The sequence below is a fragment of the Orbicella franksi genome, chromosome 12, assembly GCF_964199315.1.
Source record: "Orbicella franksi chromosome 12, jaOrbFran1.1, whole genome shotgun sequence".
NCBI lineage: Eukaryota > Metazoa > Cnidaria > Anthozoa > Scleractinia > Merulinidae > Orbicella > Orbicella franksi.
In genome coordinates this window covers 20,469,278-20,490,990 of record NC_138156.1, presented here as the reverse complement: position 1 = coordinate 20,490,990, position 21,713 = coordinate 20,469,278, and the positions used below count along the sequence as shown (strand labels likewise).

General features: G+C 38.5%; 1 protein-coding gene across 1 annotated transcript; it reads right to left on the bottom strand.

The window, feature by feature from the left end:
- Positions 1–424: 424 nt before the first annotated feature.
- On the bottom strand, positions 425–21,679 carry LOC145462568 (uncharacterized). Its single transcript, XM_081446124.1, has 30 exons — positions 21,500–21,679; positions 19,404–19,467; positions 18,430–18,482; positions 18,205–18,297; positions 17,814–17,915; positions 16,932–17,018; positions 16,709–16,822; positions 15,508–15,643; positions 14,979–15,063; positions 13,500–14,248; positions 12,273–13,226; positions 11,627–11,706; positions 11,287–11,352; positions 10,930–10,978; positions 10,446–10,597; positions 9,048–9,482; positions 8,679–8,813; positions 8,066–8,209; positions 7,107–7,286; positions 6,530–6,667; positions 5,889–5,993; positions 5,601–5,735; positions 5,183–5,329; positions 4,516–4,584; positions 3,621–3,720; positions 3,080–3,143; positions 2,795–2,886; positions 2,234–2,259; positions 1,676–1,836; positions 425–827 (listed from the first exon to the last, which is right to left on the bottom strand). The coding sequence occupies exons 1-30, from the start codon at positions 21,590–21,592 to the stop codon at positions 674–676; spliced, it is 4,962 nt and encodes a 1,653-aa protein (XP_081302250.1). The 5' UTR covers positions 21,593–21,679; the 3' UTR covers positions 425–673.
- Positions 21,680–21,713: the final 34 nt, after the last annotated feature.

Below are 21,713 nucleotides of genomic sequence, written 5' to 3'. Positions count from 1 at the left end.
TTTTAATATACAAATAGCAACGCAAAATTTGAATTTACCGTACTTTGTGGTTAACTTTTTGAGGGTTAAACAACAATTTGTTTTCAGTTGCTCAAATTTTTAATGTTTAATTAGTTGACAGGATAAAAATTTGGCATGTGCTTGTGCTGAGTTCATGTCATGTTTCAAATGCAGTTACTACTAACAGTTGAATCCCACTATCTTAAACTCTCGAGGAAAATGAAAAACAGTGGGTTTAAGATGGCCAAAAGTAAATAACTGAAAAAACTTTTCCAAGGGAAAGTGATTTGAGTTCAAGATGGAGATATCTGGCTTCTAGATGAGGCAAGGTTCAAGCGTACTTAGTAGATAACTTTTTTAAAAGGTGTAAGGTGACTTGACATCAACAACCACCATTTTCAAGTCCCACTAACCAATGTATATTACAAGCTGATAATGTTATTTCCCAACTCTCTGAAACTGTCTTTCAATGATCATTAATAAAATGAACTGTCTTCTCTGGTAGTTCAAGACTTTGACAATCATCTCTTACGTCAACTGTGATTACCAAATGAAACCCATTCATCATCAGGCATTAAAAAACCAATGATCCACAGGTCTGACTGCTGTTCAAGACGATTTGCTTCGAGCAACATTAAATGCCAGAAACATCTCAGTTTATGGAATGAACAGTTTATCTTTTTCTTCTCTTGGATCCTGTACTTTTTGTTTCTGCCGTGGAAGATGATGATGCTCCAGTCTCTGTTTCTCGTCTTCTTTTACTTTGCCCACCTGAACTGGCTGTGTCCTGTGATGCATCGGACATTTCATCTGCAAATAATTTGTGTCTGTAGGTGGAGTTAAGGACAATGAAGTGTTCTATTAAAGTTGAAAAGGTCTACTTAACAACCTTAAAGGGCTACGGCTTTTTTAATGTCTGTTACAATAAAATAACAGCCCTGTGGTAAATGGCAATCGTGCAGGTCCAGAAAATATCCATACTCCCCCCACAAAAGGGATTAGAATTTCCTGGGGGGTGGGGTTCTGTAAGACCAAAAAATTTAAAGAAATGTGTGAAGCTTTATTGGAATTTCCAGAGGGGTGGGGTGGGGGGTCTTAGAAAAAATCCCTTCCGTGGGGGAGGTATGGATATTTTCTGGAACTACACATTGCATCTTAATAGTTCTCTGTGATATTAGTGACAATATCTTCAGTTTAACAGAGAGTCTTGATTGGTTTATTATGTCATCTACTAGGTATCATTACTCCTACTGACCAGTGATTTCAAAGGACCTTTAACAGCTATTTCGAGAAAGGTCGTTCTACAAAAGTGTAAAATGTTATGTGACAATGCTGAAAGGTACTATGGGTGGAAGTAGTTTTTCTCTCATTGATCAAAGTTCAAGATGCAAAAAGAAGGAAAAACCATTGAATATTTTTATCATTTTTACAACTATTGCCCTACAACACTGTGAACTTTGATCAACTAGCAGTAAACTACCACCAAAAGTACCATTCAGTATTGTGGCGTAAGTTTTTACACTTTTGTAAGACAACCTTTCTTGAAACAATTCTATGTACTGAGTTTTGGAACATTAACATTCTCAAGTCAGAACACATGGTATAATGCGATCTTTGGTATCAAAGAACAAGGGTTCATCAAAAGTGCTTTAAGATTACTTTAAATAAAAGATACTGCTCAAGGTTGAGCTCTTGTCGTAGCACTCCTGTAAGAAGTACTTCGGCACTAACCACAGGGATGCCAGCTTCTAGTGGCTTCTTACAAACACTTTTGTCCTCTTCACAAGAAATTACAAAAACTCTGTCATCTTTACTTCTTGGCATACTGGACAAAAACTGCAAAAAAATCAAATTAATAAACAATCGTAATTCTGCATTGGAATTCAGGTCGATACTTAACCTTAAATTTAAAGCTTTCTCAGTCAGACAAAAAAATAATATAAATGGCAAAATTTAACGATGGTGAAGCAGACTGTTTTTCATAAGCTATGAAAAATGAATTTAGTTGGAAACATTCGACTTGATATATTGCAATGCAATAGTGTGTGAATTTCGGTGTGGAACATGGTTTGTCTGTTAGTGGACAACAGATCAGGGAGGAGATTTTCTTCAGTTGCTACCCTGTTAACTTTTCATCATTCATGATTGACTCAAGATAATTTATTACCAGCTTACTGGTAATACTTGAATGTATTTTTAATGCTACATAATAAATTAGTCTTTTTCTACATACCTCTCCTTTAGCACTTTGAATTATATCTGAAACAGAACAAACAATATTTATTTAATGATTAAAAATAATCAGACTATAAACTTGACAGTGTATTTTATTTATTTCTAATTATCCCTATTGACAGTAACTTCATGTGACCAATGCAAGTTTGGGAGAACTTGACTCAGCCTTACCCTGGCGGTACGCCAACAACAACAACAACAATAATAATTTTTATTTTCTTTCATTGTAAAATTACATGTTACTTGGCCCGCAGATAGCAAGTGCTAATCTAGGCGGGCCATTTATCACTTATGCATAATTATAACTAGATTAATTAAATAAAAAGATGAGGGTACGAGATGACTGACATTTCAGGCTAACAACTTAAAAGTCCATAAAAGTATTTACAACATACAGTGACAAGAAAAAACTTAATTGTTCATACTGTAGTGTAGTTTACAAAATAATTTAAAATCTTTTTGAGGTTTTCAGCCATGACATGATCCTATCCTATAAGACAATACAGAGCACCTCCAAAAAGTGTGTAAACTGTACAAATATTTTTTCTTTTTTCTTTACCTTTCATTTGTGAAGGTTCTGGTTTAACTTTCTTTGTTACATGAATCTTATAACCCTCAAGCAGACCCTTTGTAAGAGCAACTTCATGGGATCTGAAAGAAAACGAATGAAACCAACATAACAATTGCGCACTGTGACTAAAAGTGTATATCAGATTATATTATTGGTTCAGAAAATAAAATAAAGTTTGTTTGTTATGACTCATTTGGAAAATAGATTCATTTATAATTGTTGACCAATGTTTACCGTATTAGCTATAAATGAAACATAGAAACGCTCACAAACCTTTGAAGAGTAAACTTATATTGCTTCTCTGCATCTTGATCTTTGACAAAAAATGGCGAGGTGTCTGTTGACAAAATAAAAGTGAAAGCACGTCTTGAGAATTTATAGCCCCACAGCAAAAATGTGTTAGAACCGGAGATGCAGGGATGAGTAAGAAAGCATTGGAAATAATGATAGGGGTGGCAAATAGTCCTTCAAAAACCCATGGGTCTTGCAAAATTTTTTGACAAATTTCACCGGTCTTGCAGTCTCTTTTTTTAGTGGTTATTTGTGTCCCACAGTCCTGATTTTTTCACAAAGCAGGTCTTGGAGTCTCAAGGCTAAGAAAGTCCCGATTTATTTGTTTGATTGTCTTTATAAATGAGGACTGTACATCTAATGCTTGCATTTAAAAGTCAAAATGTGTCTTGGGCTTGCAAAGAAAAACATTAATCTTACCTTCTTGCAAAGTCTCACATTTACCATTCATGACCACCCATAATGATTAGCTACATGCTATAAAGAGTTGCTATTACACAGTGAATGTAAATGTAAAGCTTACCAACAAAACTCTTTGCCTTTTTACAAGCATCCAGCCATAAAGGCAAAACAATAACTTGCCCACTAGCTAGGCCACATAGGAACTTGACAGTACGTCGCACCTATGAAAGAATTTCCAAAGATCCATCATTAACATATACCTATAATTTTATACTTGCAACAACAATGCAGCTATATTCATAAAATGTGGATGATAAAAAGACTGGGGGAATAGGTAGGGGAAAGTTTGAACAATATGCCAAGAAAGTCGTGTCTGATATCCCAGGGCTACTGAATTATCCAGTCGAGCTAGTACTGGATCAATCTGCTTGCCCAAACAGCAAGAGAACCTTTTGGAGAAAAGTTTTGAGAAAATTTAAATTACAAATAAAGTGCTGTAAGAGATGAAGTTATTGTTTAAGTATTAATTTAATTTAAATGTAGAAATGACATCAACTTGGAAAAAAATCTGAGTTCCAGATGGGATTTAACCCCACAATCCTCCGTGATCTAGCCAGACACTCTAACCACTGAGCTAGTGGAGGCTCTATGGTGGGCAGGGGTGAAATGTGGGTCTTTGACTGGAACCGCATCGTGCAGTCACACAGCCAAATAATGACTAAATAATATTTAATTTATTGTTACTGTAGTACCAAATTATTCTTTTGCACCCAGCAAATGTTTCAATCCCCCTACCCCCATTATTATTATTTTTTACATCACAGGAAAAGCTCCATGAACCCCCCTCCCCCCCCCCCCCACCTACCTACAACCCATAGATCTCTCTCCAATAGACCTGTATGTTTATTGAGAATCCCAAAAAGGTCTCAAAAAGAACTAAGCTCAGGAGTTTAACAGTTGAGAGCTTTCACAGTTAAATTCATTTGACCGAAAATGACAAAGTGGTCATCACCCACCTTATCTGTAACCAGATGTGTGCAGTTGTGAATGTTATCCACCAGTTGACCTCCAAGACTTGTCACCACCTACAAGAGTGTTTATCTTTAATGAGCAGAGTAGCAAATTATGTTAAATTTTACGTGCTTCACAAGATAGATGCTGGTGGCCTAATGTAAGTACACATATGCTGGACTCTGGATCAAGCAGTCTGGGTCTGGCCTAGGTCATTATGCTGTGGTACTGGGCAAGATAGCTTACTCTTGTGGTGTCTCTCTCCACCCAAGTGCAAAAATTGGGGTAACGCTGTGATGGAATAGCATCCAATTTGCTTGAAATCCAAGGGCTACTAGAAATATTCTCAGTCAGTTTATGCTACTGAAACCAGAGTTAAGTGCCACCTACTTGCAATTGAAAAGCATGGCTGAGAGAAGTTAAGTTAAATCTTTGCAGCCCTCTACATGAATTTACAAATAGAAGATGCCAGTCTATTGCAAGCCAACTATGCAACATTTATTACAAATTGTCTATCAAATTACCAATTAACAGCTGGGTGGAGAAGGGCACTATTAGAGCCATGTGGCCAACCCAAGAATGTACCATGAGCAACTCAAAGATCTCTAAACATTAACCCTGGCAACCACTGACCACTAGACTTTACAATCGGCCATTCAGGAATTTTCTTACCTTCTCTCCCTGCTTATCAACAAGACCAGTGAACATGATTCTAGGCTTGCTTTCACCTGGTAACTTTCCTCGACTTAAAGATGGACTACGAACTACAGAGGGCTCTTTTCCACGCCTGCTCTTCTTTGCTGGAGTTTCCTTGACCTCCTGGAAAGACAAGAATAACAATGCAAAGATTTTTTGACAAGTTCCTATAGCATCAGAATTAGTCTTTTTTTTCTCCTATGCTGTATATCTCACATGCAGAAATATGCTAAAAAATGAATGAAAATAATCAAAAACTTCTTGCACTCAGAAAAAGTTCAAGCTCTCAGACAGATCCACAGACACAGACAAATAAAGAAACAGCAGACTAAGAACAGATAGACAGACAGATGAAAAGACAGGAAGAGCTCACATCTTTTGTAATTTAATTTACCACTGATTCTGAGTCCTCCACTGCCTCTTTTCTTTGCCTACCCCTACGGCTTCCTTTGCTACTTCCAGCAGTTGAAATTTCCTCTGAATCTCCAATGGTCTCACTAAATTCTGTACTTTCTGACAATGTGACAGCCTACCAAACAATCAAAGGAAATCATGTCACTTTAGGGTGATATTACACGTACATGTATCTTGATAAAACATAAAACATTGTGCATCAATTTTAATTATAATATTAATTATCAGATATGAAATAGCACTTAACAACAACAACAGATCTTCATACAATGTCAGAGTTCTGCTCTGTGCTTTCCCTTGCTATTTTTCCTTTGCTCCGTCCTTTTCTTGTTTGAGAGCTTTCTGATTCTGGCTGAGATGTTTCTTCTTCTGCCTGAAGAAATAACATCAAAAACAAATCATTTTAAGATGGCTTCCTTTCAATATGAGCATAAGATGAGATCACTAGGCACTGACTTAAAGTTTCAGCCCGGTATATTCTAGTATCTGGCACAGAGCTTAGATGAGAAACAACACATTGGAACACGTCATGATAATCAGTTAGATGCAGGAAGTGACACTGGATTAGGAAAGCATGCAGAAAAGAAAACTGTACCATCACAAGACAGGCTTTGGAGTACAACTCCAGTATATAACCATCAGAGAAAGAGGAAAGGAGGGCAGTCTAGAAGCAAATGGAGATACTCCATACTGCAGACTTATTAGAATAAGTGGCCTATAACTGGAACAGAGCCCAAACAGTGCCAAAGAGGCATGAGGGTACAGGAGGACACCTGAATCGCCCAATGGTGGGGAGGGTTGATGTCAATGATGATGTAATTTGATACATTCCTTATTATAAATTCAAATTCTGTGTGATTAAAGACAATCAGGATAATAAAATAATTATTATGCAATGTATAAACATGCCTCTAACTCAGTGACTGAATGCTGCATTTTCTTTCCTCTTCCTTGTCTTCCTCTGCCCTTCCCTTTTGAGGCTGCAGCTATGGCAGGTGATTCCGGTGGTGGCAAATATTCATCATTGATGGCAGGAGTCTCTGGAACCTATGGTTCACAAAATGTACACTAAACACACTTACCAACCTAAAAAATTCATTTTGATCACAACACACTGTACTTTGTAATGCAATCAGTAATACATAAACCAGTTAACATTTCCACCATTTGAGTCAAGTTTGTAAAAATTCAAAATTGAAAAAAAAGGACCCAAATATCATTTACACTCTATACAGCTCTCTGTAGCTCAATAGCTTTCATTTGAAAGATCAAATACTACAGTTTCATCACAAAAACCGAAAAGCTAGTGCCCACTTGCACTGCATAACATTAACAATACCTTGAAAGTTCTGCTAACAAGTTTTCAACACAAAAGAATTGGGCCACATACTAACACCCAATTTCTATCTTAAAGACGTGTTCACTTCACCAAATTTATGACTAAACTTTAAAAGTCAGCAAATGTGATCTCAGATTCAGCACTTACTGAGTGTGGAGAAGAACTTCTACTAGGTGCCCCTAACTGTTGATCAATGCTTGGAGTAGACTGTGCTTTCTTTCCTCTGCCTTTGCCTCTCCCTCTTCCTCTGGCAGGTGTAGGTATGGCTTGTTGTGGCTGAACATCTTCAGAAATGGCAGATACCTCTGCATCAACAGATTCTGTTGCCTAAGCCATCAAATTCACAACACAAAAGACATAACTAGTAAGCTACAGAATGCACTGAATGTACAACATTACACATATTTTGGCCTTCATCATATATTATGTAAAAATCTATGTAAAACTCTGAAAAAATCTGTGCTTTAACTTTGAATTTCCTTTGAAAATAATTCTGAAGGAAAAAGCAAAATATTGATAAACAGCCGCTAACATATGCATGTAGAGCCCCCAAGGAAAAATGAGAGAGTTATACTGATGGTCACACAACATGTGGAGGAGAAGTATAGGGGAAGATATGAGACAAACAAGATTACAATGGGTACAACTGGAGAAGGTGGACCAGGACACTAATTAAGACAACTTTGGAGCACTCTAGGTGTTAGCCTACACTCCATGACTAGCAAAGAGCCTAAGTAAGTGTACACTAAAAAGTATTAAGGTAGTGTTAAATTATACAATTGACATGATGCTGAATATGAAGCTCAGTGAAATAACAGTAAGATGTTAATCAGCTATGTCATGAGCATGGAAAAAATTCCTGAGTCTCAACAGGATTTAAACTTAGTTGACCTCCTGCATACTGATTGGATATTCTAGTGTACTAAGAACTTCAAACCAAGACTGCTACCAATGACTTATATTTCCTCTTTCAAATAATTATTCAAAACTAGTTAACAGACTGTGCACCATAATACTCCACAAATGTAAATGTTCTGATGGTCCGTAATAATTGTTAGTTCCTTTTTCATTGTATCTTCATGTATACTCAAACTGATTTTTCATACCATTGATTCATTACTTGTGGGTTGACTTTTCTTTCCCCTCCCTTTTCCTTTTCCTTTCCCCCTTGTTGACATGGCTTCTACATGTGATTCTGGCTGAGGTTCCACAGAAGTACCAGATGCTTCTTCACCTTGATCCTCCATTGACTATAATTTATACAAAATACTTTATTTAGATGCATTGCCCACACAAATGTTGGTCTGAACAATTTTTTTTTTCATGAACTGATCAGCAACAACAAACATTATTGCAAATCTATTGGCATTTTATTTTTTGTTCAATAAAACCTGGTAGAAATGAAGCTCTCTAAAAAATATGTGTCATCCTCTCAGCCCCCTCGCCCAAAAAAATATCCCAATCCATCATACTGTAGATCTTGTTTTGTCTTTCACATCATTACATGTGTATCTTTAGGGAATTTACCATACAACAATCAAACCCTTGCAGTGTCTTGAGCAAACGCTTTTGAAATCCAATTTTAAAACTTCTTCACATAACAGGCACCCTCAAGACTGAATGTACTCCGAACAAAATTTCCTTCCCCCCCCCCTCCCCCACCCTACTATCTTTCATTTCTCTAGACACTGTGAGGTCCTTACACCACTGTACACATACCTGCATTGTTTCTTTAGCTGCCATTCCCTTTCTTCCCCTTCCTCTTCCTCCTCTGCGCACATTAAGAGGTTCTACGGCCACAACTGTTGCTGGTTCAGAATCAGTTACCTCTTGTACTCTTGCAGCATCTGGAGGCTTCAAAATCAGTTTGTTTCAAATTATAGATTATTTTACCTTAGGGTGAGTACAGTCTGTTAAGAGGTGGCAATATTAAGAGGACTGTACTGTTCATTGCCATCATGGCTGGCCTAAAATCCAGTTTACAGGAGATGCTAAATTCATTTTCTAAATGACATTTAGGGCCTGAGGACTAAGTAGGCAGAAGTAATGAGGTAACCTAACACAAAGCTTCACTGAATATCAACTTACTGTTTTGAGTGGTGTTTCTGACACGGAAGTTGTTTCAGCTTGTAGTTGATTTCCCTTCCGTCCCCTTCTTGATTTAGTTACAGGCATCTCCTTGTCTTCCTCCTCTAGAACACTCGCTCTTGCTGCTTGCCTTCCCCTTTTTCTTCCAGCTGCAGAAGTCGTCTTTTGAATGTCTTCCTCTTCAGTCTCATTTGTCTCCACCACTCCTTTCCCTTCCCTCCTTGTTGAGTTTTCACTTGTTTCTTCTTCCTCTGGTTCTTCTGGTTCAATCGTCACCCTCATCATTCCCCTTCTTCCTTTTCTTACTGTTGTGTTGTTTTTCTTCGATATACCCTCTGGCATATCACTAGCCTCCTCTATGTGCTCTGTTGTACCAACACTGGAACTAGCCATAACAGATTCAGTTTGATTCCCAGCTTCTCCAAACTTGCCAGACTAAATATTAAAATTGCATACATTAAGCTATAAAGCATTCTGACACAGACAAAACAGTAAACAAAACAGCTGAAACTGACTTTACAATAACTTTATCCTGAATTATTTTGGCTAAAATAATTATAGAACACCCCAGCTAGCGAACTGACTATTACTGTCAAGATGTAGAGCTGCAAAGCTGCAATAATTTATTTAGATTACACAGAATAAATTATTTGGAAGAATTTTTTTAAATGAAAAAAAGGGTTAGGACGTTTTATATTCAAATTAAATTCCAAATTTTGATACTTAAAGAACAGCTATGGGCCCTTTATAATCAAAGCAAATTGTAAGTTAGACAAGCTGTGAGGAATTGCCAAAACAGCTGTAGTTCAGTCTGTAATAATAAGTTGCTCTCAACTGATCACTATTTTTTCAGTCAATGAAAATGGGTAGACTCATGTTTTGCCCATTAAGGCATACTGTAATTAAGCGAACAGTATGTTATCCTCAAAGTATATTAATTCAGTCAAAATCTATGCATAGTACAACAAACAGGTCACAGCTGCAATAATTAAAAGTGGTTGATCGCAAGGTAAGACTGTCTGAGTCAGTCACTGTCCATACGAGCCAAGTGGCCCATCAGACTGGTGCTTATCTCCAGTTTCTGTAGCATGAAGTGTCTAGGAATATTTCTACTCCCTCCCCGATGGGATGCTAGTCCATCGCAAGGTTACCCCCAGCATTAAATTTGCTAGTGCCCATTTGTACACCTGGGTGGAGAGAGGCACTGTGAGAGTAAAGTGTCTTGCACAAGAACACAACACAGTGTCCCCGACCAGGGCTTCAACCCAGACCACTTGATCCAAAGTCAAGTGCACTAACCGTGAGGCCACTGCTCCTCCACTAGTCACTCTCCTAAGTATGAAAGAATAATATGAAAAACCAAAATAAATTAAATACTATTTTATAATGAAGCTGTACCTGTTGACTAGGTTCTTCCTGTGACTTTTTAATGACTGGCTTTTTTCTTCCTCTCTTGGAACGTGATTGTGGCTGTGATATCAAGTCCTCACTGTCCGACAGATAGTCCTCCATGTCAGCTGCAGCACTACCAGAAGGTTTGCATTTGCCACCTAGAGTAAAAATAAGTGCATTACCCACAAGTTTAGTGCTGTTAACCTGGGCTTCTTGTGAGGAGACTTCAGTGGGCGGGTGGTTTCTGAGATAAACAGGTTGCCTGAGTGGGCGGGTGTGTGGGTGGTGTATATAGATGGTGGGTGGGTGGGTGTATAGTGGTGTAGGTGTGCCTTGGTGCACAGTCAAGTGTGCAGAAGAGTTAAGTTATAGGAGGGGGGGAATGTCATTACAAATTAAACCTGCATTACAATAACTACACTGCCATTTAATCAATAATTAATTAAATTATTAATTACTATTAGCACATTAGAAAAGACAAACTACAAACCTTTACCAGATGCGAATACATCAACTTCAGTTTCATCAACCTCAGGCACCTGCCAAACAAATACAAATATGATCTGTTACAATAGTACACTACATGTCACCCCAGATATTTAACTATACTGTGGCTATGAACTGTCTAAAGTACTCAAAAGTACTTTAAAGTTTTCTATTAAAGTACTCGATAAATCAATGCAAAAACACATCATTCAAATCATGCCCAGAAGAGTTTTAAAACTCCTATTCAGATTCTGTTGTCAAGGAACATTTATCTCCTACTAATGTCAAATTAACTTGGTCACCATGAAGAAAAAAGAAAGTAGCATAATCATGTAAAGTGTCTATCAATAAGTGGACGAACCTCTGTAGAAGTGCTAACAAAACCCACTCTCTTGATGTTGTTCTGCTTTGTTCCTCTTTTACTTTGCTGCAAAATAAGAAACATTTAATATTTAAAAGGAAAATCTCTCACTTTGGATGAAACAAAGAAAAGATGGCAGGTGCTTCGCTACAAGCAAATTAAAATTGGAAACTGCGTCATGGCTTACTATACTGTAGCTACTGACTTAGCTATTTATCTTCCTTTAGAGAATGCCAATTGGGATTTGGGGATGTAAGCCTTGGTACTTTGTGGCTTATTTGTTGCTTTCGTAATAAGAATAAGCTGCGCATAAAAATAATACTTTTGTTGCTACAAATACCTGAACTTGTAACTCAGTTTCGGATGGCTCTTCAATACCATAGGCTTGAGTAGCTTCAATCATGCTATTCTGAGCTGAATCTAGTAGGAGGAAAGGACCATTAAGAACTTTCCATTACCGGTACTGAGGGTAATAATATAAAATTATATATATTGCTATCAAGTCTATCAAATGGGAGTTGTTAAAATCCACTTGTACTAAAACATGGATTGATGGGATCACCATCTACATTTTGTTACACTTTGTTTGACTTTGCTCGACACAGCCTCCAGTGATCACTTGTTGTCAATGTGTCGTACCCCTTATGAAATTTGAATTCAGCTTTACACTTTCCTTTACAATTTTGAGATCCCCTTTAAAATTTTGAGATCACCCCACTGCCCCCTACGCCCCCCAAAAATATAGATATATATACACAACACTTGAAATTTCCATTGATTTCCCCCCATAGGGTGGGTATAGATATTCTCTGGGATCATACAATTTTCAATTAAAGTTCCAGCACCCAGCTATAGGAAAAGAGCAAAACAAAAACTTCACCCCTGCCCCCAAAGTTGTTCATTTCACCTGGAACAATGGTTACAAATACAAGAACTGAGTGATTCAATATCTCAAATGCATACACAAATTGGCTCAGAAAAAGTACCTGTGTCGTTGTTATCCATATCATAAGCCTGTGTTTCCTCCAGCCCATAAGGCAATGTAGCCAGGTTATTCTGTCTTACATTACCACTGTCTTTATCAGTCTTATTATCTCCATCATCATCACTATCATCATCGTCACCACCAACTCCATATGGCTGAGTGGGAGCTAAACCGTATGCAAGTGTTGCTGCATTTGCATTACCTCTGCCATGATCCCCACCTGTACTACTTCTGTCCACTTCATTGTCAGCATCCTCATCATCTGTTTCTTCATCAGCACCATATGCCTGAGTTGGCTCCAGTCCATACGGAATGATAGGCTGGCCTGTGTCACCTTCATTAACTACAGTGTCCATATTAGCTGACTGCTTAAATTCAACTGTCTCTGAATGGCTATCTTTTGTATCATCATCATCATCATCACCAGCGCCATATGCCTGAGTTGCTTGTAAGTCATAAGCAGGCATTTGCTTCTTGTCTTGTTCACCTTCATCTTCAGAGCTATCACCGCCTTTCTCAAAAACATTGTAAGCTTGAGTTGCTTCTAATCCATATGCCATTGTTGCTGAAATGTCGTCATGAGTGGTGGTTGTGGCAGCACCAATTGGCAGTGGCTGGGAATCTGAACTGTTGGAATCTTCATCCTCTAAGCAATATGCCTGTGTTGCTTCCAAGTCAGAGGGATTAGCTGCTTGCTTTGTGCCACTCTTGTCAGCTGCTGTGTGACCACTCGCAAGTGGAATAGGTTCACTTTCCGTATCAGACTCACTCTCATCATTATCAACGGCATATGCTTGAGTGGCAATGTCTGCTCCATAATCGTCAGCATCCAAATGTTCATGTTCATCATCTGTTGAATCATCTTTTCTGGTTTCTTCAGCATCATATGCTAAAGTAGGTTCTGCATGAGCCAGAGTTTCTTCAAGATTAATATCTTTATCATTTGCATCTGCCCCTAAAAATAGATCAAATGAAAGCAATTTAACAAAAAAAAAAATGGTAACCCATCTTAAATGCCATTTTCAATTTCTTGGTACACTTTAAACCCTTCCATATAAACTATAAGGTAAACAAAGTCTCGAACTCACGTGTATGAGATTGTGGAGTCTGCACTGTCCACAGTTTCTCAAGATATTCACATGTCAATACAAATCCAAAGAAAGTAAGTGACCACTTGATAAAAGAATTGTTCCCCAGATTATTGCTCTTATGGTAGAGTACACCATACCTGATTCATCTTCATCATCCGTTGAACTCATCTCTGCTTCGGCATATGGTAGTGTTGCATCGGCATCCTTAATTGCAGTGGCTTGTTGCTGAATGTCAGTCCTGTTTTCTGCCACATTCCCTGAGCTTTTATTGGGAAGACTTGGTGGTTTTTCTTCAGATACGTCACTGTATAACAGTGTTTGCTCATCGCTGGCATGGTGACCATCTTCTCTTACATCAGATTCTGTGGGTGCTACAACAGTGCTACTGCCTTCCTCAGCATCAGATTCATATAGCAAAGTTGGTTCATTTGAAGCTCCAGGTTGTTTTGGTCTCTTTTTAGGAGTTCCATTATCTGACTCAGAGCCATACAAAAGTGTTGGCTCACAAGATGGGCTTTTGTCTAAGACTCCTGCTTCTGGGTGCTTAGGTCTTTTTATGGGGTTCCCATTGTCTGACTCAGAGCCATACAAAAGTGTTGGCTCACAAGAGGGGCCCTTGCCTGGGATCCTTGCTTCCGGGTGCTTTGGTCTTTTTATGGGGCTCCCATCATCTGATTCAGATCCATACAAAAGTGTAGGCTCACAGGGAGGTTGTGTTCCTGAGCTTCTGGGCTCAGGGCATTTGAACGAGCCTGGTTTTTTATCATTATCTGACGACACATCCATTTTCCCATCTGACTGTGAATCAGATTCAGCGCTAACCATTAAAGTTGGTGGAAAACTTGCTGTTTGTCCTGGGTGTGATCCAGATGAACCTGTGGAATCTCTATAAACAGGAAAATAATTAAGATAAAGTTTATTTTCATTTTATTCTGAATTTACACAAATATGTGAATTACATGTTTTTCTTTGTATGTATTCAAAAAGTGGTCCCAATGGAAGGTAGGCTAAGTGGCTCATCAAACCCATGCTTATCCAGGTTTCTGTAGCATGAAGCGACTAGGAGTATTTCTACTCCCCCCTGGATAGGATGCTAGTCAATCAAAGAGTTAACCCCAGCATTAAATTTGCCGGTAACCATTTATACACCTAGGTAGAGAAAAGCACAGTGAAAGTTAAGTGTCTTGCCCAAGAACACAACACAATGTGCCCGGCCAAGACTTAAACCCGGACTGCCCGATCCAGAGACGAGTGCACTAACCATGAAGCCACCACACTTCCCAAGAAGATCATAACCCTAAATAGCTGTCAATGTCCATGCAAATGAGTAATGAGCCTCTTTGCTTCACTTAATGCCATACACAGGAAGTTTACAAGAGGGAGAGGTAAGTTCATTTTCTCTACAAGCAGACCATTCAAACAGGTATGGTTGTTACATTTTTTTTAATAATACTTTCTGGCCTTCAGTTAAGTCACTACCAGCCTTGAAAAAGCGGTACATTAAATATCTGACTGACAGCCCTGCTGAAGCCAAGGAGTTTCAAGTTATAAGCCTACAAGAATTAAGACAAAGTAAACTACCAGTGTCTTAACTTTTGAATTCACAAGCAATGTACCTGCTTTGAAACACATTGGCTGGGCTGCCAAGTCCAAATGCTAGAGTCTGACCTTCCATACTAGAATTTCCTTTACTTGGAACACCTAACCAAGGCAAAACAGTTGCCGTTAAACAACATTATTTTAGGGGTAACCGTCACTTAAAGCATAAATGTGATGGAGTTGACCAGCTGTCAATTTTTGATCCAACCAATAACTAATGATGCCAATAATATAATCATAGAGTGCGCTAGATGACACAAACACCTCTTTGCTTCCTTATGTCAGTGACCTATGTTAAGTTTTGGCTCTGGCTATTGGAAAAGGCCCTTTCCAAGTTATCTCTTGCCTCTGTGCCAAAATGAGGCTTTGAGCAAAACCATTAATATGAAAATGTGTTCCCCTACAGGTTCTTTTTCATGGAAATCAAACTCATTTTCATATGAAAGGTTCTGCACAAGGACTTGTTTTGAAACATAGGCACAAGGTAACTCAGAAATAGCTGGTTGCATTTACCTGAAATTTTCATATTGGTTTGACTGAACTTACTCGATACCTGCTGCCTTCTAGGTGTCTCTTGCTCATCTTCAGAGCTGTACAACACAGTAGCCATTGCTGCTACTGCAATTGGACGTTCCTCATCCGTGTCTGAATCTGTGTCTGCAGCATATGCCTCTTCATCATCCTAAAAATTCCAAAGAATTCATGCATCTTTTTGTTCTTTTAAAAAGTAGTAAGGAGTATTATTTGTTCCCCTGAATGTGACACTACCATACAGTGTACTGTCCAGAGTTAGAATCATGTCCAGTTTCTAAAACAATTTCCTTGTAACCCTTAACACCTCCAATGAGTGACAGAAGTACTTGGGAAACTTTTGGGAAAGGACATTTAACAATAATTTACCCCTTCTTCTATTTCAATTTGCATTTAGGGAGTACAATGTTGCATTTGCATTTGGCCCCGAGTACAATGTTGCATAGTTGCTGTGCAGTCTCAAAGATAGAAAAACCAACATTGCTTGGGGGAAGCTGAAGGGGGAAATTTGTATAAAACACTCAAAAGTGGCATTTTACACTGAAGTATCTCAACTCTTATCACCCACTGCAACTGGAAAGAGACTCTTTGAGCATCAAGTGTCTTAGCCAAGGAACAAAATGCGAGGGTCATATCCAAGACTCAGTCTTGACCTCTGAGACTCATACTAGCGAGACTCCTATTACCATTTTGACAACTGTGCCTCCTACATTTTATACCTTCTGTCAGAGTAGACCTCAATGAACATAAACTTACAGACAGTCTAAGGAATATAATTGCTTCAAAATATACTCAGTAACAGACAGCTCTTAAACTTTTCAATTCTGTTAAAAAAAGTCCTACGAATGACACAGTTGAGCCTCTGCTAAGGGACTCCACCTCAGACTGGACAATTCTCCCAAGTGGACACTCTTTTAATCTCCCATATGGGGACACTTCTCTGAGGTAGGTACGTGTACTCCAAGTACTCAGTGTTGACAAAGTTTTGGAGAAAATGGCATTATTGCGGTAAGTAGAGGGCTGATTTTGCAATCGTTTTTTTAAAGAATCATGCAAATAGCAAACAGAGTTACTGGCTGAGATCTTGAAGTTGATGGTTATTTTCACACAGCCAACCACTTTTGACCAACCTGGCTACTACTTAATGAAACCAAAAGTTACAATCATGGATGTCATGATTACCAGTATACTTAGTGCACAGTTATTGTAATTTTACCTTGGTTGGTTTTGTTATTCGGTGGTCTTCTGTTGGCTGCACTAACGCATTCCTTGGAATACTACCATTTTCATCCAACTTCTTTGAAGTGCTAGCACTATCGGTCACAACTGGCTTTAAGCCACAAAATAATGACAAACAGAAAATCGTCAGCAAAACTTAACCTACCAGACATCCCAAATGGCTCACAGGAGGCAACACATTTACTTCTGGAGTTAAATACCTTATCAGCGTCTGATTCCTCTTCAGTATTCACATCTTGTAGCATGGACTCTGATCCTGTTTCTGAACCAGTTTCATCTTCATCTTCCTATTAGTATACATTAAAAAACAATGTTACTTGTCAAGACATTGTACAACTCACACCTAATTATTACATTAAATACCCGCAGAGTACCTAGTTACATGTACTGTAGGTGCCATCCCTTGGATCCAAGTGAGATCTCCTGTTTAATAAGTCACTTGAGTCTTGAGACTACCTAATAACAGTCACATAATTGTGGTCTTGCTTTCTGGAACAATTTGGTTGCAGTCAAGAGACCATAACACTGAATAGACACTTGGCATAAATGGTACCGAAATTTGAACAACAATATGTTATATGTATCCTAAGCCTCCTGTTAATGTTTCCAGACATAGATTTTTCATATGAATGCAAAGCTTAGGACAAATTAGTATTGTTATTCAAGGATCAGTGCCATTTATGCTAACTGTTTATAACGTTTCTAAAACGTGACAAGCTACTGGACTGTTAAAGACACGTCAGATTATGTGTACTAAAGGTATCTGCGGTCAAGTGTTGATCGCTACCCTCAATCGATACCCTCTATCGACCCTCAATCGATACTCCATCAACACCTCAGTTGACACTCCATCGACACTCCATCGACATCTTGGTCGACAGTCGGTCAAGAGTCGACTAATTTTCGATCGATTCATATGTCTTGAGTCAGTCGACACTCGTCCGATGATCAACCAACTGTTGATCAAGTGACGACAGCGTATCGATCAGGATGTCCATCGAGATGTCTTTCATTTTTCAGTCTGGTAAACCTTTGGATCAACTTTTTGCACCAGCAACACATTTCATTAGTTTTTTTCCTACCTCTTCCATGTCCAGGCCCACCAAATACTGACATTTTACATCACCCAGTGTTAACATATCACCATGTTTAAGCTCATATCGTATGGTGGGCTTCAAGAAAGACTACAAAATAAAATGTTACAGAATGATCTAGACAGACAAGAAGTTAGGTAATGAAAAAATAATAGTTTTCAATGGCAAAGAAACAATAAAAAATGCATGCAATATGTCCATTAGATTTAAGAGAGACATTTTCTTTGTATGGGACTACTCGTGAAAACAGAATATATCCAATCTTTTTGGTATAATGGTATCCTAGGTTTTAATTGAAACAACCTGCCAAACCTTTTTTTAATTATTATTTATGAACCAGACAGAGTTTCATGCACTTTCACATGATGTACTTTTATACCTTTCCCCTTTTAGTCCTGTTCTTGCTTCCACAATCATAAATGAGATGAAGATCTTTTTGCACTTCAATGCAGGCATGCTTCTTTGACAAGGCCTACATTAAAGCAAAAAAAAGAGTTAATATGATTTACTTGCGCTACTAAGACCCAACAGCCCAACTTGAGTGAAAGCCAGGGCTCCAACGATTCAATAATATGCTGGACTGGTGGAAATGTTGAATAGTCACCTTGATAGGAACTGTGATGTTACACTTTCCATCTCTTCCTATAACATTGTCACCTTCAAAGAGAAATAACAGACAGTCATTTATATATTATTTAAACAGTCAGGCTCATTGTTCAATCACATAAACCCTTTAAGCAACAGTTACAAATTGTATTTTCTTATGAACACATGATTAATCATTGCAGCTATATACAAAACTTAATAAGCAGTTGTGAAATTAAAGCCTGAAAAAAAAATCAAGCTTAAACAAGATTCAAACCCATAACCCCTGCAATGTCTCACAACTGCCTAAGTATGAGTGGAGGCACGGTGGCGTCATGTTTAGTGCACTCATCCACAGATCGAGCAGTCTGCATTCGAGCCGTGGCCAGGGACACTGTGTTGTGTCCTTGGGCAAGACACTTAACTATCACAGTGCCTCTCTCCATCCAGGAGTATAAATGGGTACCGGCAAATTGTTAGGGAAACCTATGCAATGGACTAGCATCCCATCCAGGGGGAGTAGAAATACTCCTAGCCACTTCATGATACAGAAACCGGGATAAGCTCCAGCAGCTAGGAGCCAGTCAGCTCCAAGGCTTCACTTAAGTTGTGTATACAACTGTGATGATCAATCATGACTTGTATTCATATCTTTCTCCGCAGTTCAAATATGTGATCTTTTGTAATATTATATTCTTTTGTACATTTCCTTAAATCTAACCCTTCCTATAACCAGCTTATACAACTCAGAACTGCAATAAAATATTGTACACATTTGCTGTACTATTCATTTAATATCAAAGAAGGATAGATAGGCCAATGAACAGGTGGATAGAAAGCATACAGACAGACAGGCAGACAGACAGACCGTGGGAGTAAGGGAATGAGAGACACATACAAAGGAAAAACAGACAGATGGATGGGTAGACAGACTGAAGAATGAATAAAAAGAGCAAAGAAAAACAAAACTAACATCAAAATACTAGTGCAGACCTTGGAACACTGGAAAGATTGTTTCTTTAAATCCTTGTTGCGAAAATACTTTCAAGTGCGCAACCTAAAACAAAAATTTAATAATATAATTTTAATACTGATCTTACTATCAATTCAGCTGACCTTACAATCCTCATGGGAGGCACAGTGACGTAATGATTGGTGCACTTCAAAGGCCCTATTAGGGAGGTCTAAATATCCCACACCCCTTCGATTTTTGGTCTAAATCTCCCATATCCTGTTAAATCCAGATTCAAAAAGTACCAGTTTTCTGGATCATGTGTACTAAAGGCATCTGTAGTCAAGTGTTGATCAATACCCTCACTCGATACTCTAGATTGACACTCAACTGATACTTGATCGACACTCTATCTACACTTGATTTCCACTTCATCGACACTCGATTGATACTCCATTGACATCTCGGTCGACAATCAGTCGAGAGTTGACTAATTTTCAATCAATGCATGTGAGTCAGTCGACACTCAGCCGACTATTGACCAACTGTTGAGCAAGTGTCAATCGAGTGTGCACCGAGTATTAATCGGGAAGTTGATTGAGTACAGATCGAGATGTCGTTAGAGGTGGCGATAGAGAGTATCGATCGACACTCGACCACAGATGCCTTTAGAACACATAGTCCAGTTTTCCTCCTCAATATCACCAGTAACAGTTCTAAATATCCCATATTCAATTAATTTTTCGCCCAAGTATCTTAAACCTGTTATTTTTTTACCTAAATATCCTGTGTCCCAAAAACCCCTTCTAGGATATCAATTGAATCAGCCAAAAGAGCTTTGGTTGAGCTCTTAGTTGATGTATCTAATAGTTTCCGATATTTGTAACAATAGTTCTCCATATGCTAGGCATGACCTGCGAAGCCAGGTTGGACAAGCAAAGGCAATAAATATTGACCGTAGTGTAGTTCAAGTAGGTCCATGCCCTCTACTTGCTACTAGTAAAGGTTTTGACAAATAATTTCGTTCTTTTAATGGCAGCAGGTAGTGAACATGAAGCAGCACAGACTTCAATGAACTAATAGACCAATTTCGATATATTAAAATTTAGCCTAAAACAATAGACCTCAATGCTTCGTTCAGCCTTAAACATGAGACTTATTTCAGATAAAGCTGCCCATTATTGAACTAGGTGAGCCATCTACAAAATCTCTGATTCAAGCATTGCAAAATGATCACTTAATCACTATATCATGTGGTATACGTGATCTCAGAGTGAGCTCTTGTCACACTCAGCACAAGGCTCTAGGGAATAACTTCAGAGTTTGTGGGTTTTATTCTCAATGCTGAGGTCTATTGTGTTAGGCTGAATTTTAACATGTCGAAATTGGTCTATTAGAATAATTTATTGGCTCATTAAAATGTAAAGTTGACATCCAGTTTTCCTTGAGAGAGGGAGGAAATTTCATACTTAGCAGATTTAAAATATACCGCTATGCAGAATAATGTAGCCCATCCAAGAGATAAACCAAAAACAACTATTCTTCCACCTGACCTGAAATCCCCCCCTACCTACTCCACCCTTCCCTTACTAAGTTCACAGTAAGGGTGGAGGAGAGTCTATTCACTGAAGTCCTCCAGTAGCTACTCAGTTACAGCTCAGTCAATTCCGAGCCTGGCTGTTCATTCCCTTCCCCCCTCCCCCACCCTCTTCCTGCTGGGCATTTGATGGGCATTTGACATTTTGTTTTCAGAAGGTGGCAAATGTTCCACTTTGGGGAGGCTGGTGCATACAAAATCCCCATGGTGGGGCCATCAGAAAAGTACAAATGCCCCACTCATAGGATGGCGTCAAAATTATATTTTATTAGCGATATTGCCATCAAATACCCGGGGGGGGGGGGGCAGACTTGGAATTGACAGAGTTATTACACAGCTGCAGTTATTCAACAACAGGAAAGCTGACCACAAAGTTGAAATGTTCCAAAAACCACAGCAGAGTTTGACGTGAACCAAGAGGCCTCTCTTTTACATCAGATTTCAATATTTTAAACAAATCGCTTGCACAGAGTGCGGGTGTCTATGAAATTATGTTTAATGTACCACGGTACATTCAGTTGCTTTCTTCTTCAAACTTACCTCCTTTTTCTTAGTAGTAGCTTTATCCTCTTCCACTTTCTCTTCTTCCTCTTCTTCGTAATCGGATATCGTTTGCGTTTGATCAAAATCCATCACGCTGCAGCAATCGTGCAAATTTGAAGATTTAAATACAGAAAAAAACACGCCAGTCGCTAGCGGTAGATTTGATGTCAATTTTTCCGAAAATGACACCAAAATGTGAAGTAGATCAAAC

Bases quoted from the DNA above. Each gene is read 5' to 3' on its own strand.
- LOC145462568 (XM_081446124.1), bottom strand. From the start codon at position 21,592: ATGGATTTTGATCAAACGCAAACGATATCCGATTACGAAGAAGAGGAA. The intron at 19,468-21,499 runs GTAAGTTTGAAG...TTTTTGTTTTAG, and splicing joins CTACTACTAAGAAAAAGGAG to GTTGCGCACTTGAAAGTATT. The intron at 10,979-11,286 runs GTTCGTCCACTT...TTTGTTTGGCAG, and splicing joins TTGTTAGCACTTCTACAGAG to GTGCCTGAGGTTGATGAAAC.